Source organism: Solanum pennellii, chromosome 8 (genome assembly GCF_001406875.1).
Source record: "Solanum pennellii chromosome 8, SPENNV200".
NCBI classification, from domain to species: domain Eukaryota; kingdom Viridiplantae; phylum Streptophyta; class Magnoliopsida; order Solanales; family Solanaceae; genus Solanum; species Solanum pennellii.
The window spans coordinates 64,319,778-64,339,215 of NC_028644.1; the positions used below are offsets into that span (position 1 = coordinate 64,319,778).

Sequence of the window (19,438 nt, forward strand, 5' to 3'; positions counted from 1 at the left end):
TAAAAGGAGAAATATATCACATAAATTAACAGCTAGTTGCCTTACATATATAGTAGGTATACATACATATTCTCTTACGTTACACAATACACATCATATATTATACTTCATTAAATCGATCGATCGATTACATGAGACAACATGCATTGACATTATCATCGTTAAAGAGGTTACTAACTTTGTCATCCCCTCGATGAGTAACATGAAGATTACCATGTTTGTCCGCAACATTATAACCATGGCGCCAATAATTATAACTATCTCTATACTCACTTGTCATGTCTTTGAAATAGTTATTTGATGATGTGAAATATAATGGGGGATTTGGGTATGGCCAAAACTCCGCCCGCTTCCCGTGCCTCCTCACTGCTTTTAGCACCCTATTTCGATCCACATATCCCACTATCGTTACTTTTTCCATCTCTAGCTCAACCGATACCGATTCTACTCCTGTATGTATGTATATGTAGTCAAATCTCTATGTAACAGTCATTTTCTAGCCATAACAATCATTTTTTTTTGTGAAATCGCGGAATCTTTTATGTCATTCTATATTATTCTCTGGTCTCTACAATTATATTTTGTTGGAGTTGTTAAAAAGAATATCGAGATACACCATGTTATTTTCTTTGTCTCAATTTATATGATGCACTTAGCTTTTTAGTCGATGTCAAAAAGAATGTCACACCTTTCTAATTGAAAATAACGTAACTTTAAAATTTCTATTTTATTCTTAATGGAATGAATTAAACAAATATCTAAATTTGTTTTAGACCATAAATTCAAAACTATTTTGTTTATTTCTTAAACTTTATTATGTCATCATATAAATGTGACCAGAAAGAGGATTATAGAAATGTTTCGCTATAACTAATTACCCTTTCCGTCTCAACCGTTTATCGTACCTTTTTTGTCCCTTTAAAAAGATGTCCCTTTCCTTATTTGACAATTCTTTAATTTTAATTTTTTCTTCATTTGACATATGTGTAAGACTCCTAACTTGAAGGACATTTGGTATATACTACATGTCTTAAGTTTAAGGCCATAAACTTCAACGTACGTTTTCTTTGCTTTCTTAAACTTCATATTCAATCAAAATCAAACAATCAAATTGAAACGGAGCGAGATTTAGTTATCATGAACTACATCCATCTATCCATCGATGATCATTTTATTTTAATTGTACCTCTAAGCTTGTAGACAGCATCTTTAATAACTCTCTCACACCCACTACAACACATCCTTACTTTGAGTTCCACAGTCTGTACATAACAAAATTAACAAAAATCAAGGATACATAAGTAAAACATCTATATATTATGATTTATAAGAAATTAAAGCTAAATTTTTTTCTTAAAAAAATTGATTTAAAACCTGTAAAGAAAGTGGTCTAGCCTTAGTCATTTTGTGTTTGTTGGTGCCTTGTTGATGATGAGGATGATGATATTGAAAAACACAAAAACTAGTTATGGCTGAGAAAAAAGAGCCAAATAATTTCTCTAGTAAGTTAGCCATTTATGAATATGTATATGTATGTATATAGATTGAATATATATATAATATCTAGGTAGCAAAATTATACAAACTTATAAGGAGAAGGGAGATGAAGAAAATATAGTTATTAGGAAGCTTGGTATATCACCATTTATAATATAAAAATATTCCTCCAACACAGCAAGGCATATTTTTTTTCTCTTAAGTTCCAATCTCATGGCAAATAGATTCTAGTAAACCAACAAATTAAACTCCTAGTTTGTAATACAATAATCTTTCAAATATAATTACTTAATTTAATTGCCTCCACTTTCTCATTCATGCATAGATTATAAATACATTATCTGTTTTTTTTTCCTTTTAGAAAAAGAATAAAAATAAAATAGTAAAAGTATAAATTCCATTAGGAAGGAATAATACTATCGATTAGACTACACTCAGATTTCTTTATAACAGTATTTCATTATAACATTCATGTTTTTCTGGAAACGATCTTTCGTGTTATAGTTATATTATATGTTATTTATAATAATATTTTGCTACAGTAATTAAAACATTATTAAAACAAACGATGTTATTGGAAAAATGTCAGACTATATATATTTTGATGAAATATGATTAATTGAGGTGGATGAAAACCGAAAAGTGGATTAAGCCTAGATGAAGGAATATAAGGAGATGGATGGGCTTAAACAAACACAAATTGACATGTTTTGATGCAAAGCATAACCAAATATTCTCTAAATATCTCCTTTCTTAGGGGGTGGAGAAAGGAACTCTCTGTCACCATCTTCTTTTAATAAAACTCGGTACGAAAATTATGATTTTCACTCAGAAGTTAAAAATATGAAAAGATAATTTAATATTTATTATGTATTTATGAAAGTGATAAGGTACAAGTATCTTATAGACTATGATTGAAGTTTCAGAGACATATCTTAACTATATAAGGTTCCTATTATCCATCTGAACTTATTTTTTTGTTATTTTGTACATCTTTTATTTTACGTGGCACACACTGTGACTCCACGCAATTAAGGCGCGTAAGAGATATTTAAATACCACGTGAGCTAAAAAGGTGCACAAGATTACCAAAAAAAAAGAGTTAGGTAGTAAAAACTTAATTTAGTTAAAATTTGTCTCAAAGATTTCGATCATATATAGTCTAGGGTGTACTCGTACATTTTTCCTTTATAATTTTTTTTTAACTTTATATATATAGTGCAATTTTCTAACTCCGCCCTAACCAAATATATACATACATTATTTCCATCATCAAACATGTTTTGAAGTATCACTATGGAAGGACCTAATATTTCTAGTTTCTACCATTAGGCTAAGGAATTAATTAACTTTCTCCACGTTGTAGATCAGGTGAATAAGTTTTACTATAAATAAATAATTATATTTAGCTACAAACTTAATTTGTTTCTAAATTGCTCGTAATTAATTTTAAAAAATAGATAATTATTGCTAAATAAGATTAGTAAAAGAATTGTTTTATTTAGCCACAAAATTTATCAATCGTTAATTTTATTTTTTTAAGTAATTTTAAAAGAGTAACCTGATTTTGAAAAATCATAGTACAGATTTTATAAAGATTCGACCACATTTGTATGCCCATTTTCTGCAAAGCATCATAGTATTTCTAATTAACCTATTGCATGCATCTTTTAGACGAATATTTTAATGATCTTTAAATTTGAGGTGACAAATTTTATCTATTTTTGTAAATTTTATGCAAATTTCATAAAGTTACTGAGCTAATTATATTATTTTATTTCTATTCTTTTTTAAATTACAAAAATTCCTTAAATTTGGTGGAATCCAAATAAATCTCAAAACATTCTGATAAATCGTGTTTCGATTTGGATACATTCCACAACGTCTTGATACATCGCATCTCGATTTCAGATATATCATTCAACGTCCCTATACATTACGGTTCCGATACATCACATAATATATGTATTCGACCGGTACACCTCGTAAAGTGACACATCACGTAAGTGATGTATCAAACTGATACATCGCGTGAAATAACGTTCTAATACATTGTGTACGCTCCGATACATCGTAAAATGATGAATTCAATCAATACATCGCGTAAAGTAGGAATTTTTTTTATAATTATTTTAAAATGGTAATTTCTTAAAAAATATAATAAAATAAGTTATGCATTTCAATAATCGAATCGAAAATATTAATCGGATCGAAAAGCGAATATTGGGGCAAAAGAATCTCTGGATAGGGCCAATATGATATTTTTTTTTAATTATTGAAGAATGTATATATGCTTTTGCCGTGTGTTAGCAGTGTTTTAGGATTTTGCAGTAGTAGGAATATTAAATACTTGATTGAATGAATATTGTAATATATTCTCCCATTTTTTGCTTTGTATTTCAAAGACAAGATAAGATTCTTAAGTGGAGAGTTAGTCATGTTTATCCCTTTTTTATGCTCAAAAACATGAAAACACGAATAAAACCTATGAACAAACACCAATAACAAACTAAGGGAATCAATTCTCAATTCACTTACACTTTCTTTGGCTATGGTTATTACGTATTATTTTATAATATATCCTATTCTGTTATATTATATTGTATTGTATTGTTTTAACGAATATAATATTTGGACAGATTGTATATCATTCTCGGTCAGTACATAATGTCATGTATTCATAGGTTGAATGATTAACTTACAAGAAAACTAGGGTACGGAATAGAGCTACTATAAAAGGTAGGAAAATGATAAAATAAATATTAAATAATAAATAAAGTTAAAATGAAAAGAAAAATATTAAGATAACGACGCGATAACACAAAATGAGTCTTTTAGTTGTCACATAATGACGATTTTTTTTTCAGTGCTAGATATTAAATAGGGGATATTTCATCTGACATTATCGATCACCAAAAATATTATTATTATATTTACCTTTTTATGACAAAGAAACTATGTCGTTATTCATCGAGTCTGTATAATATGGTTAAACTCACTTTAGAGTTTAGTGTAATACCTCATGAATTGCACAAGAGAGGTGAACCATCCATGCGAAGTGAATTCGAATGTATCTGAGAGCATAACAAATATCGCTTGTCTCTCTCGCCTCTCTCCCACCTCATTGATCACTCTCCTACGTATACATAACAAACCTCACTCCCCTCACTCTTTATTTTAGTGTATCTGATGATAAAGATATATGTATCTAAGTGTATCTTCTTCAATATGTGATAGAAAAACTCTTAATTCGTGATAAAATATGTAATATTTTAAAAGTATAAATAATAATAATAATAGTATACTTGGGAGCCAAGTATATCTAATTATGTACTTTCTCCTTTCAAAAATGGAAAGTTCATAAAGGACTAGTCACGTTGGAGTCCAATTTTGGAATTGGATCAAAGATTTGAAAAGCCCATAAAAAGGACTCCAGGCCCAACAAATATACCCATTCTGAATGAGACAAGTTTTTCAATGTGAAATTTTTCATAGTTTAATACGGAGTCATAACTCATAAGTATGTCCAAATTATCTTTAATCGAATACGATTTTTTTTTAATCATGTTACATAATGTCATAACATAATGTTTTTTTTTTTAAAAAAAAATTATATGAGAAAAACGTTTCATAAAAACTGTGAGACTATTTTATTGAATCAAGAGAGCAAACATAATTGTAGTTAACAAAAAAGTGATTTTAATGATGGAAAATATTTTTGTAACTTTAATACTCCTATGAGACATGTCCTAAGCATATAAGTGGGGAAAAAAAATGAAAGCATATCATGAAAAGGACTTTATTAGTGGGGTCATTATTTATAATTTATTAGAATAAGAGAATTAATTAATAATGTCACTACTTTTCTTCCTCCATATTTTCATTGTATAGATGATTAAAAAGAAACAAAAACTACTAGTTAATCACCAAAAATTAGTGTTAATATTATATTAGAATTTTTAGGTTCTAACACTTGAATATAAGAATAATAAATTATAAGGAGTGTTTTTTTTTAATAAATTTTATGCAATTCGAACTTGGATGAAGTTTTTGAATTGATGGGATCATATTTGAAGTGATTTTTAATTTTTGTCCTTACACTTGATAATTATTAATTTTTGTCTCTATTGCTCTTTAATAATGAAATATATCAAAGTATACTTATCTATAACCTAATTTTACAACACATAAATTTAGAGAACAATTTATCTTGTTCGACATGAATATTGTAGTAATTGAGTAAGGTCACATACTATTTTGATGACCTAATTTCACCAGGTATAAGTTTAGAAACATTTTATCTCTATCGATATAAATTTTATAGGAACTAAGTTATGCCTTATGCGACAAAAAATTTATAGTAATTAAGCGACATAATTTTTGATATATTATGATATAAAAATATCTATTTGTGTTACTACATGTTTATTATTTCAATGTTAGGAGGATTTTCAATCACTTATTTTTTACTTATGTTAGAAGACAAAAGATGAAAATCATTAAATTTGAAGAACAAAGATTAAATACCACTCTAAAATAAGTATATTTGTGCAAATAAGCTCATTTAAACTAATCGAAGTCTCAATATAAATATGCAACACAAAATTAATAATCATAAATTTTCTATTTTAATTTTTCATCTAATATTCAATATCCACGTTAAAATTCGATTCTTTTATCACAAAAGCTCCCCAGTAATCGTGGACTTACTAACACCTATAGATTCAAGACCAAACTCATACACCTCACTATCCACCCACCAATATTTGACTTTTGCAATTGGCTAACTTATTTGATACTATTATATTATTTATTATATTAGTGCAATAAAAAAGGAAAAAAAAAAACAGAATAATTAGATTAGATTTGGCATATTCTGTTTTCCCGCCGACTTTTCATGACTAACCTGATAACGATACGTCAAGATACATATGTCTTAATAATAATAATAATAATAATAATAATAATGTAATGGTTGATTAGAAATTTTTAAGACGAACAAAACTCTCAAAAACCTCAAAATTATAATGAAAATATATATGTAATGGCCGGTTGATTTGAAATTTTTATAATTACGTTGGATAGTTTGTGGATATTATTTCTTAATATTGTTTTTGTTTGCATTAATTAGTCTTGGTTTGGCTAAAATAAAAATAAATACATTATCAGTAATTGACTAAGTTATAGTTTGGTAATTGTATAGTTTCTGAAACAAATTTAAATGAATTGTATATACAACGAAAGCATGAAGCTATAAATAATTTAATTCAAGTCACTTGATTTTTAAATATTAGAAAAAAAGTGGATGAAAATAATAATATCACTAAATCTTTTTCGAAGACTTATATAAATTTCATTAGTTTAAGATCTAATTACTTAAATATACTTTAATTTGTAATATTATATATCTTATTATTTTATAATGCGTTCAGATACGTCAAGATACATAGGTCACAATTAAGTGTAATTTCTTCTAGATACATCGTAACAAATGGATTCACATGTATTTGAAATACATAATAAATACACATAAATCACACCATATATATATATAGTAATTCACATGTATTCAAAATACATAACGAATCTCGTTCACCTCCCTTCCTATCTTCCTCACTATTTTTCTTATTTTAGTGCATCATCTAGCTAAAAATACATGCATCTTCTTAAATATAAAATAAAGAAAATCTTAATTAATAATAAAATATATAATATTTTAAGACGATAAATAATAGAGTAATATACGTTAGTGAAGTACTTAGAAAGCCTTTTCTTATTTTCTTGCCAAGTGCCAACCCACATCCACCCTATATCTAGTCAAGTAGGCGGATGAGATACACCCAAACCTCTTTAGTGAAAAATTAGTTTTAACATTTTTTATATATATGATTTTCTTAATTTTTATAGGTTAAATTACAGAAATCACATATTTTAAAGGTAAAATTATAAATTATTTCTTAAAAGTTTATAATTTCAAAAATTTCTTAAAATGGATACAACTATATAAGCGTTAATACATTAATTTAATATGCGAGATACATTAATCGTTCAGTAAGATAGATTATATTTATACATGATACATTAATCTGATATATATTTTATACATGATACACTAATTTGATGTGAGAGATACACTAATGTGATGCGCGAGATATATTAATGTAATACGCGAAAATAAGGAATTTTGAAAATTTATAAAACATGTAAAAAATAATAGTTATAAAATAAACTAAAAAATGAGATTCCCGTAATTAATTCAATTTTATAGGTATATTCTTTTGATATTTTAAGCCACAAACTTTTTTATATATATATATTATATTATACTAATAGACATAAACATTTGACCAGATTTCTATTTTAGCATTACTAAATTGTGTGGACATGTACCACTTGATAATTATGATTATTTAAGATTCACCCTACTATGGTGATGAAAAATTTGGTCAATGGTGGTAGCTTGTCCTAGGACCACTACTTTTTTAAAAATAATAATAATTTTAGTAACTCTCTCTAATTATATAATTTACGAAATATATTATTTATTTAAAAGAAAATATTTTCTATCAAAAGCTTTATCGATATAATTCTCAAAAAAAAAAAATTAGTGTCAGCCATAAACTTATAGGTAGACTCATTGGTTCGCTATTATAGCATTGAAAAAATCTCTTACAAATTAAATTAGGTATGATACCTAATTTGTTTTGGATGTGACATTGTTTATCATGCACATTGGAGCAATTTTTAGTTTTAATTATGTTTTAGAGGTAAATTAAAATTCAAAGCTTATGAATTTAAAATTTTAATCGTATTAAATATAGAGTTATAAATTAATAATTTATAATTATTAAATATTTTTTAAAAGGATAAATATAATATCTAAATCAAAATACCGAATTCATAAACAAAATTCTAAACTTGTTGGGTTTTTCTCTTTATGTACCTCAACTAAATCATTTTTTAGTTGAATCATTGAACCACCCACAATCTGTTCCTTTTAAACACCGTCGACTTATTTTGATAGTTTTTTTTCATTGCAAATGTCTTCAATTGTGTTCGTATTATAATGACTTTGATTGAAGGAATGAAGACAAATAGTCTCATTTGTTTTCTATATATGTTCAAATGACTTGAAGTAAAAACACAATTATTCTCGAATGTTTTCACTATCAATCGGACTAATGAGTTCTGGAACAATATATCGATTCTCTATCAATACTCCTCACAAAATTTGGTTCTACATCAACCAACGGTGTTTAAAAAGAACAAATTATGAGTGGTTCAATGATTTAACAGGAAAATAACATAGTTGAGGTACCTAAAGGAAAAAACTGAACAAGTTTAAAAATTTATTTATGTATTTGACCAATCAAAATTACTCAATTAAACATGTTAAACTCACTATTATTCTCCTAAATTTAGATAGTTTTTACTCATGAACTACATGTTGGAATAATACAATTGATAATAGTTCTGATTACATAATATGAATTTATAAGTTTCACTTCATTTAGTTAATACATTTTAGATTCGTTTGAGAAATACGTTTATCTTATAAAATTTATAAACCTATTAATAAGTGTTATTTGATTAACACTCATATGTTAAAAGAACATTTTATCCCATAAATAGTTCTCTTATTTCTTTTTTCTTTTCATTTGAAAGATAACACTTTAAATTACTTTCTCTTAATAAAATTTGAGAAATATTGATCAAAAGATGTGATTCAGGGATAAAAGAAATTTCAATTATTTTCAATTTTTTTATTTAATAATTCAATTGTTTTTTATTTTAAATTGATTATATTATTAATATTTATATTCCAACAATAATATCAAAGAAAATTATATTAGAAGGGTCACGATTATTTTATCTGCACCATGTAATTTAGTACCAGTTGGGTGCTATATAAAAATTGTCAAAAAAAAAAGAACCTTCTTATTATTTTGTGGCCACAAAAATCTTAATTAATTTTTCAAAATCTAATTTTTATTTTATAAAAAATATCTTTAATTCTTGTTGGAATATTGAGAAAATCCTAACGACCACGTGAGTCATGCGTGGCACCAAATCACTACCAAAGAAAGTATCAATCTTTAGTTTCTTCTCCTACCTTTTTTATCTTTTTTTTTTTTTGGTTACAGAAGAACAAAACATGGAAATTAAATCAAAAATTGTTGAAAGGAATAAATAATATAATTATGTAGTAGATTTTTTTTGCTTTTTTTTTTTCACAAATAAAGCCAAGATTTCACATCATTATTATCATTATCATAATAGTTATGATACCTTCATCATTATTATAGGGTGGCTCTTTTTGTGAAAGAGGAAAAGTCAGAAGAATAATAAATATACTATTTTTTTTATAGGGTTTGGTATTACATTTCCTTTTCCTTTCTTCTTGTGGCTTTTTCTTGTTTATGCCGTTTCAATTTCAGGTGATATATCTACCCCTTTTTCTTTATTTTTATGTGATTTTGGTATTTGGGTGTGGATATTCTTGATATGTTGAGGTGGGGTATTGAGTTTTTGATTAGATCTGATAAAATGATTGTTTTTTTTTTTACTGTTTATGATTAGATATGAATATTTAGGCTGTAAAGTTTGATTCTTTATTGTTTTGGGTTTGAATCTGAGGCTAAAGTTTGATTCTTTATTGATTTGGGTTTGAGTCTGAGGCTAAAGATTGATTCTTTATTGTTTGGGGGTTTGAATCTTGGCATATTGTTGTTTTGGGTATGAGTTGGAAACCAATTTTTTTGATTTATTCGAGTGTTTGTTGTGTGTATATGCTGTTTGGGAATCTTTTTGTTAATTGGAACTAGTGCTAAGACTATTGGTAATAAGGGTTTGGTTATTGATGGTAATTTTGTAATGGAAGGTGGGAGATTGGTTTAGGTTATATAATTGGATTTTTGTGTGGCTATTTTGTGATGAATTTCTGGGAACCATGGTGGTGGCTTAGGATTTAGGATGAGGTTAAGTTATGGTTTGAGCATAACTGTATGTTGAAGTTTAATGGTTCTGTTGAGGCTTGGAAAAAATGAGTATTCTGTCTTGAAGAACATTGATTGTTCTGAAGTTCTTTGAATTTAAGAGTATTTTAAATGAGTAGTCTTGTAATTGTAATTAATAGTGTACCTTTTTACTTATATAATCTTGTACCACTATGTAATGAAAGGATTGTATGACCGTATGAGCGTTGAGCAATGAATTTGACATTGGTTTGTTGTTAATTCTTAATCCAACTATTTAGTGCTTGTTCCTACTCTTGGATTGCTAGATGGAATATGAGATAGTCACAATATGATTTGGAAGACAGGCATACATACAGATTCGTAGTAAAGGTTATTGTTACCTGCTAAATGTCCTAATGATAAACATGAAGTCTTGGACAACCATGAACAAGCTGGTTTTTGTTGTGCTTATCTAGGCAAGGATGTTGATTGGGATCCTTGATTAGTTTGTTTGCATTTTAGCATAATGCATCACTGAACTTGTCAAGATGTTGCTGTCGTTGTCTTTCTCAAGCTTGATTTTTCTTAGTTGGTTTCTATGGGTGTTCTCCTTTTATTCAGTACTGACCTTGGACATACTGACCTTTTTCTCTTGGTTATTATTTTTTCAGGGTGAAGTAGACTTCAATTCCAAAAGAATAATATTGTTTAGGACATGGATCAAGTCTGCCTTTTCTCAGATAGCTTTGGGTATCAAGCTTTCTCATTTCAGGAAGTCCTCGATTGGCGGTTCCTCATCTGTGGAGATTTCCTTGTTGTTTCCTTTGTCAATTGCACATAGTGAACATCTGCTCTTGAGTGATCAGTACAGGAGACCATATGCCATTTCCACATAAGCTAAGTGTTGGATGTTTAGTGCAGTTCAACTAGTAAGCAGCTCACCTTATGATGTCAATTGTGACTGTACTGTTAACTACCTCATGCAAGTTTTTTATTTCTAGCGCATCGCCGATAAGACACCCATTCAGGACCCTTTGGAAACCATCCTCTGAGGTATTGCTGTGGGTTGTACTTCACCTTGTTATAGTGCTTATATAATTTAGCAGTCTTACATTATCTCCTCTGTTTCTATTCATTACAGGGCTAAATTCAGAAGACATATGTATGACGTTTTTATGCATTGTTGAGAATTAGTTAGCTCTTTTCACACTTGCTTCGGATTTGGTAGTTTCTAGAGACCTCTTCTTCGCAATTCGTTTGACTGAAGACTTGGTATCAGACAGAAGTGTTATTTGGAGGCAAGGAGCTAATGTGTTTTTGAGAAGAAAGATTCTGTGACTTGGACATATAATTTGATATGTGAATTGAGCTATTTGGATCTCAGTTAGCTTTGAAGTGGTATCATGATGCACTGCAGCACTTGCCTTTGCTTGCTTTCTCTCCCCTGTTATAGTTTTGGTCTTTCTTCTGCCATATATCTTACAAATAAGGCTGTGAAGCCCATCCGTCCTATCATTGCTGATTCTGCCCTCATCAGTTTTGCAGAAGGAAATTAAGGGGGATTTTGCTGAATCAGCCAGGCCATAGTTCCTTTTAGTATTTTTTTTTTCTTTTACAGTCATCCCGAGACAGAAATCCACTTTGTTTATGTGTGTGTCGTCCCTATACTCCATTTAATAAGAGTCCTACGTGCTATTGAAGCTGCTGAAATGGAAAGGTTCTGGTCTCATTTTGCTCATTATTTTTTGTTTTTATTGTCCCGACTCCTGTATGCTTATCTGATCTTTCTTAATGGTGCAGGTACCAGATAATTAGAGAAGTTGGTAATGGTACATTTGGAAATGTTTGGCGTGCACTTAATAAGCAGACTGGTGAAGTGGTAGGTGCATATGTGTTAGGAACAACTTAGAACCTACTGATATTGCTGAATTTTCGAAGTCCTCTAATAATATTCATTTGTCTAACACAGGTTGCGATTAAAAAGATGAAGAAGAATTATTATTTGTGGGAAGAATGCATAAACTTGAGAGAGGTCAAGGTTAGATGATTTCCTTCCCTTTGGCCATATTTGTTTTTTTCTCTGCTGAGAATCCAATAACCGTGAATCTTTTTCAGTCTCTGAGAAAAATGAACCATTCAAATATCGTGAAGCTCAAGGAAGTGGTCAGGGAGAACGACATTTTGTACTTCGTGTTTGAATACATGGTATTTCATGGTTTACATCTGTAATGTATATTTGCGACCAGTCAGTTGACTGAATGTCTAAGTTTGAACGATCTTTTGCAGGAGTGCAATCTATACCAACTTATGAAGGACAGAGCAAAGCTTTTCTCAGAATCCGAAGTGAGAAATTGGTGCTTCCAAGTATTTCAAGGTCTTGCTTACATGCATCGACAAGGATATTTTCATCGTGACCTTAAGCCAGGTGTTTTGACCTTTCCTCATTTTTTGTTTATAAATGCTGTGGATGATGATGGAGAGTTGGACTTAACATGACTATCTTATTGTACGATATGTACTATACTATCCTTGTTTTCCTGGGGGAATCCTTAGTCTTGAAGACTAATATATTTATGGTTACCAGCATCCCTGCTCCCTTCCCTCCAACAGCTTAAGCTCAAACTCTTTATTTAGTCTGGCTCTTACTTGCAGCTGTCATTTTAGTTTTCTTTGTTTACTGCTTTTTGAGTTAGGTTCACTGAGATAAATATGCATTCAGGATTTACGAGACATACTACAGTCTACAAGGCACCAAGAAAATCTAGAAGAGCTGATATATTTTATTTGTGTTTGTTGTGTAAATATGCATTTTGTCTTGACGATCTGCATGTTATAGCAGTTGAATTTGTCGCTTATGTTTATGACATCATAGTTCATTCCTTCGTGATCTGACCCATTTTAACATGTGATATGATGGTTGTGCAGAGAACTTGTTGGTTTCGAAAGATATAATTAAAGTTGCTGATTTTGGTCTTGCTCGGGAGATCAATTCTCAGCCTCCATATACGGAATATGTATCAACACGTTGGTTAGTGTGCTTGCTCTTCTATATGTTCATTCGTCTAAATGGTTAGTGTATTTTTCCTGATATCAGTTATGTGCCACTGCAGGTATCGTGCTCCTGAAATTCTTCTCCAGTCACCCATTTATGGTCCTGCTGTCGGTATGTAAAAGATACACTATCTTTTTCAGCTATTTCTTTCTGGATGTATATTGATTATCTTTCAATACTCTGCAGATATGTGGGCAATGGGTGCTATAATGGCTGAGTTGTTTAGTCTTCGTCCTCTGTTTCCGGGTTCAAGGTATGCATATTTGGTTATAATATTGATTTCTCTCCGACCTGCATTGAAATGTATATAGAAGAGGAGAGGGAGGGATGGTGGATTGAAATGTCATTTGCAATCCCTTTACATTCTGATGACAGTCGGCTGTATGCTTCTCTTGTTTGGGTGCAGTGAAGCAGATGAGATCTACAAAATATGCAGTGTTATAGGGACCCCAACGAAGAGGGACTGGGCTCAGGGACTTGAACTTGCTAGTGCTATCAACTACCAATTTCCGCAGGTAACATAACTCTTCCTTGATATGAAGCTATCAGTTGTTTCGGAATTCTTTAATTGAATTGCTATTCTTAAAGGATTTTCAGATTACCTCCCCCCCGACTTCCTTCTTTTTTGCTTTTGTTCAGTTCTTAGCCTTTCAACTATTGAAAAGGAGGTCCTATTAGTTACCCTAACGGGAAAAAATGATATTAACTAGCAAAGTGATTTCTTTTGAATGTGGGTTGACACCTTCCCTGGTTTTTTTGGCAGGTTGCTGGTGTAGATCTCTCTTTGCTAGTTCCGTCTGCCAGTGAAAATGCCATTAGTCTAATCACAGTAAGAAGTGGCTAAATACATTCGTATCACTTTCTTAATTGTTCGCAACATTGACATATATGCAACCTTTCTGAATACCCTTCTAAAAGGGAATGGAATATCTGATAGCCTGTCATTTCGTCTTTTTCTGTAACTTGCTGCAGTCTCTTTGTTCATGGGATCCTCGTAAGAGGCCAACGGCAATCGATGCTCTTCAGCATCCTTTTTTCCAGGTGGACAACTTCTTCCCCTTTTAACTTAATGTACATAAGTCAGTGTCTGTCTCTCTATTAGATTAGATGATATCATTTGTGATGTGGCAGAGTTGCTTTTACGTACCTCCATCACTACGCACCAAGGCTGCTGTTGCTAAGACCCCTCCTTCTGGTTTGTACTGTCTTCTATATTACTAGTAAGGAAACCTGGGTTTTATGTTGTTACAATGAACTTAAAAGGACTTCTTAATCGTAGCTGTTGTGCGGGGTGCAGTGGAGCAGAAGTACAAGTGGTCATCTGGGTTGTCGCACAATCCCAAACCTAGCAGCAACTTCTCAACTGTCAAGTCACAGCTGCCGTTTAACGCAGGTGACTATAAGAATTTAAAGGATTTTAGCTTCTTTGTTCTGATTCTTATTCAATTGTTTCCCACTGAAACTGTGTAACAGGTGTACAAAGGAAGCTGGATATGAATTATCAGGTATGTTTTCCTTGGAAACAACCTTTTCTTATTTTTCCCATCTGATAGACAAGACAAATGTTGCGGCTAGGCGTCCATTCTAACCTGAATCTGATTTCTGCAAACAATTGCTCAGGATCCGACGAGGAATGATAAATTCCTGCAAGGCTCTGTCAACCAACAACCAAAATATCGACCTCCTGGAAGGAACATTCCGAGCGATCCAAGTGAGTCATTCAAACTTTTACCCCCTATTGGAACACTTGTATTGTTGTGCCCCTAAAGCTAGTTATTCTTTTGATCTTGGCAGTGGTTGGTTCCAGAGTGCAGAATTTTGCCGTTTCTGATGCAGCTGACAAGCTGGGGAACATGAATATTGGCTCTGGCAGAGTTCCTACAATGCAGCCAGTACTTAAGCCAATGAAGGCAGGAGGATGGCATGGACAGCACGACTTGTTCCATGGACGGTCTAAAGAGTTTCTTCCGGGAAGAAGCTTTTCGAGGAAAGTTGCTGGATGAATAAATGTCAAAGCTGAGAGTGCCCCGACTTTGTTCTAGTGTTCTATTCGCGATAGTAGTCTTTATGTGCATGGCTAAATTTGATGGTGAAGCCAGCAGTCTTTGTGCTTTCAATATTTTCGTTTAGTTTCTGGTGATACTTTTGCATCAACAATGTTTTGAATAATGTATTTCCTTGAATAAATGGTTTTTCTAAACTCTCACTGATAGCATCGTTTAGAGTTTTGAATATGATATGTATGCATTGCATCTTTTGTACATAAGTTAAGTTGCTCTGAACAAAAATAAGTTTTTCACATTGTTAGACGTTTGACATAATGTAACGATACAGTATATTATGGAATAACAACCATCAAAACAAGATATAAAGATCAAATTCAGAACAAAGAATGATTATATGAATGAAGCAACACTAAAGAGTTTTGTGAGCGAAAGCTCAATATAACTAACTAAGAAAATATGGAAACAAAAAAAATAAAGATCTTAAAGTTGTACTTGATCACTCATTAGAACTCGAAAACAAAATCTTGAATTGGTTTTCTCCCAACGTATCGAGATTAGGTCATTTTCTTTGAGATTCCTCCTTTTGACAAGGTGAAAGCTATTAGTAGACCATTTCTTGAGGGTCAAAACATGACTTGTTTGTGTATCCATATCAAATACAGTAACATCAACTCCACACAATTATACTCTCTTCATAAAAGGTAATACGTAATTATTCATATCTTGTCGAGATAGTAATAGCCTTGAAGCTCCATTCACATCGCTTCTAGTTAGCTTTTTTGTTATCCAATGACCTTCCTCTCCGTTTGTCAGCTTGCGGGGGATGAATTTCTGTTCCCCCAATGACCTAGAAGAATGTTGACTATCAATGGAAGATTGGGCTGTCGAAGAGGTGTTGGGTAGGGATGGCAGAGGAGTATTGTTTGCAGTTGGTTTTGTGTTTTCATAAACAGGTGTTAAGAGAGTCAAAAAAGGTGAACTAGGATCGTCCTTGCCGCCATCTATGGAAGAGAAATTAACGGTAGTAGTAATCGGTTTCGAAGCACCAAGAGTTTCAGAAATTTGGGGAAACAGAGACAAAGTAGTATCAGAAGACGAATCGTGACGACGAAGAGAATAGCTAATTGGTTCGGCATCAATAACACTGTCTTCCGAAAATGGCAATGACGTTAGAAAATCGTCGAAAACTTGATCACTATTTTCCATAGCTGTAACTAAGAGAAATAAAGGAACGAGAATAGTAGTAATATTTTGGAACGATCCTTTTATAGATTTGTATAGTTTACCCATTTTGGATCCATTTCATAATCGGATTCTGATTTCTGTGTTAAAAAAGGAAATATTTCACAATTTAATTATTCCAATATTGATCTAAAATATATAAATCTAGAATGTTCTATATTACTGTTTAAAATCAAGTAATTAGTTATTTACAACTTCCCCTTTTTATAGTTTTGTATGTATAATATTATCTTCTCCCGTATATGATCAAACTGGAATGAGCTTACTATTTTTTATTCCGTACAAGAAAAGGAAAAAAAATGCAGTTTCTACTTCTATTTTTGGTATAATTATTTGGGTTAAAGAGATTAAATTTTGTTCAGATGCTAAATAATTTTGCTGTTAAGTTATTTAAATTTCTCCATCTCATATTTGTTAATCATTTTATTAAAAATAATTGTCCATATTAGTTAATTACTTTACTAAATCAAGAATGTGTTAATTAAAATTTTCCTATGTTAACTTCTTTTTAAAAGTGTTCATGATTACTAGGAAAATTCTCAAAAAGTGTTTTAATGAGTGATCTAGTAAAGTTATATTTTTATTCATAATCTTTTACAATACGAATAAAAAAAAGTGATCAATGAATATGAGACGGAGAGGGTACTCTGTTAGTTTCATGTTGTACCCCAATTAAGTTATTTGTTATCCATTTCATATTATTGGATACCTATCGACTTGAAAGACTCTTTAAGAAAATTTTGATTAAACATGTATTTTATCAATTTAATCTTATTAATGATGGTTGATGCTCTAAAATTTTTGACTATTACTATGTGTTGTTATTTAATTCTAAAAATATAAGGAGGAAATATACTAAAGTTCTCTTGATTTCATAAATTAAACAAGTAAATTGAAATAACTATTTTAGAAAAGACGTAAAGTCATTATTGAAGTTGTCTCGAATTTTCATAAAGACTTTGCGATTGTCCTATTACCCCACTAAACAATTTTGAACCGATATTATTATACCATTTTTCGATCAGCCCCAAATTTTAAGAAATAAGTGAGTTCACACCCTAATCATTACATTACACGTGTTAATTTAATTAAAAATATAATTTTTTTCATTTAAAATTTTTCCTTTATCTTTTTTCTTTCTTTATTACTCTCTATCTCTTACTTTTGAATTTTAATTTTGATCTATCTTAAATTTCATTTCATCTTCCACCTCCCACTTATCACTTCATTTTTTTTTCTTCAACTCTCATCCCCCATGTCAAATTGAAACTCACTTTCATTTTTTTTTCTTCTTCTCCGGTCAAATTTTTTATAAAATTCATACTATTATTTAAACTTTTATTGAATTATTGATAACAAAATTGATTATTTTTTAAGAAAATTTAAAATTTTGAAGGTATCATCAACTATTCATTTTCATATAAATTTAAAATTAGAAATGATAATTTTAAAAGAATTAATTAATTTCTCGAAAATGAAAAAAACTTAATTAAAATCGAATAAAAAAACTATATGATACTTTCTAATTATCTTGAAATCTAATGAGTTTATCGAATTGTTCGAAATGTAAGAAAATATTTAGATAATATATTAAAACTAAAGAGAGTAAAACTAATAATAATAAATAAAAAAAAAAGGAAGGTAAAGTTGTGATAAAAATGATGACATTGCTTCAATGAATGGAGATGACAAATGAATTTTTGAAAAGAAAGAAGAAAGAAAGAGAAAAAATAAAAAGGAAAAATAGTTAAAATAATAAGAAAAATAAGAAAATATATTTTATAGTAAAATTCTTGTAAAGATAAAATTATATTTGTTATTTTAAGTTGCTTATTCTCTTTGAGAGAGTGCACACCACTCTCTATGTCAGATGGACGAAAAATGATGTAATTATATCCATTCAAAATTGTTCAGTGGGGTAATAGGACGATTGTAAAGTTAAGATGTCTTTTTAAAAATTCGGAACAACTTTAGTGGTAACATTATGTCTTTTCTCTAACTATTTTTAATAGGAAAAATCAGTAAAGTAGTCATAATTCCTAACTTAATTAGTAAAAAATTTGCACTTTAAAATATTTAGTCAAAATGTCAATGTCAATATTTTAAAAATAATTTGTAAATATTATTATTTTTCTTTGTTTTTATTTCTCAAAACAGTCCAACATTAAATGTATTCACTATCCATTTAGACTTATTTTAGACTTTAATACCATTAAATTTATTTCTATCTTTTAGATTTTCAATTTTTTTCTCTTTTACCATTTTCACCATTATTGTCTCTCATTGTTGAAGAAGAACTAATTATTCAAGTTTATATCAATTTGTTCAGATCTATCGATTAATTCAAGAAATCTCTTAATACATAAAGGTATTTTCATAATCATATTTTATTCAGCGAGATTTCATAAGATTTTGTTTTCGAAATAAAAATTATGTTGAATTTTGGATTGTATGTATTACAATTTTTTCGTCATTTTTTCAATTTTTATATGAGTTTGTTAACATACTCATCAAATATTTATGCATTTCAGAATTTTAGTATTTAAAACACTATTTTTATGATTTTGTTTTCATATTTGAAATTTAGTAGATTGTAATTTGTAGTAAGCCATATAAGCATTCATACATAATATATAGTTTGATTTTTTTTTTATATATTCATATCTAATAATTTCGAATTTTGC

General features: G+C 29.8%; 2 protein-coding genes and 1 pseudogene across 4 annotated transcripts; 1 reads left to right on the forward strand and 2 right to left on the reverse strand.

Moving 5' to 3' along the window:
• Window positions 1–1,620, reverse strand: LOC107028039 (heavy metal-associated isoprenylated plant protein 30-like). Its single transcript, XM_015229092.2, has 3 exons — window positions 1,375–1,620; window positions 1,187–1,262; window positions 1–450 (listed from the first exon to the last, which is right to left on the reverse strand). The coding sequence occupies exons 1-3, from the start codon at window positions 1,513–1,515 to the stop codon at window positions 128–130; spliced, it is 540 nt and encodes a 179-aa protein (XP_015084578.1). The 5' UTR covers window positions 1,516–1,620; the 3' UTR covers window positions 1–127.
• A 7,993-nt stretch (window positions 1,621–9,613) lies between these two features.
• Window positions 9,614–15,743, forward strand: LOC107028518 (cyclin-dependent kinase F-4-like). 3 transcript variants are annotated; one of them, XM_015229606.2, is made up of 19 exons: window positions 9,677–9,935; window positions 11,126–11,383; window positions 11,456–11,507; window positions 11,596–12,171; window positions 12,255–12,333; window positions 12,424–12,492; window positions 12,570–12,659; window positions 12,741–12,879; window positions 13,380–13,482; window positions 13,565–13,617; window positions 13,693–13,759; window positions 13,913–14,021; window positions 14,270–14,335; window positions 14,479–14,547; window positions 14,638–14,701; window positions 14,786–14,899; window positions 14,980–15,011; window positions 15,127–15,217; window positions 15,301–15,738. In XM_015229606.2, the coding sequence occupies exons 4-19, from the start codon at window positions 12,164–12,166 to the stop codon at window positions 15,507–15,509; spliced, it is 1,362 nt and encodes a 453-aa protein (XP_015085092.1). In that variant the 5' UTR covers window positions 9,677–9,935; window positions 11,126–11,383; window positions 11,456–11,507; window positions 11,596–12,163; the 3' UTR covers window positions 15,510–15,738. The 3 variants fall into 3 exon arrangements, with proteins under 3 accessions (XP_027774748.1, XP_015085092.1, XP_015085093.1); XM_027918947.1 differs by having other exon boundaries at window positions 9,614–9,935; window positions 11,126–11,507; window positions 15,301–15,743; XM_015229607.2 differs by lacking the exons at window positions 9,677–9,935; window positions 11,126–11,383; window positions 11,456–11,507 and having other exon boundaries at window positions 12,011–12,171; window positions 14,804–14,899; window positions 15,301–15,712.
• Window positions 15,744–15,872: 129 nt separating this feature from the next.
• On the reverse strand, window positions 15,873–16,801 carry LOC114078327 (annotated as a pseudogene).
• Window positions 16,802–19,438: the final 2,637 nt, after the last annotated feature.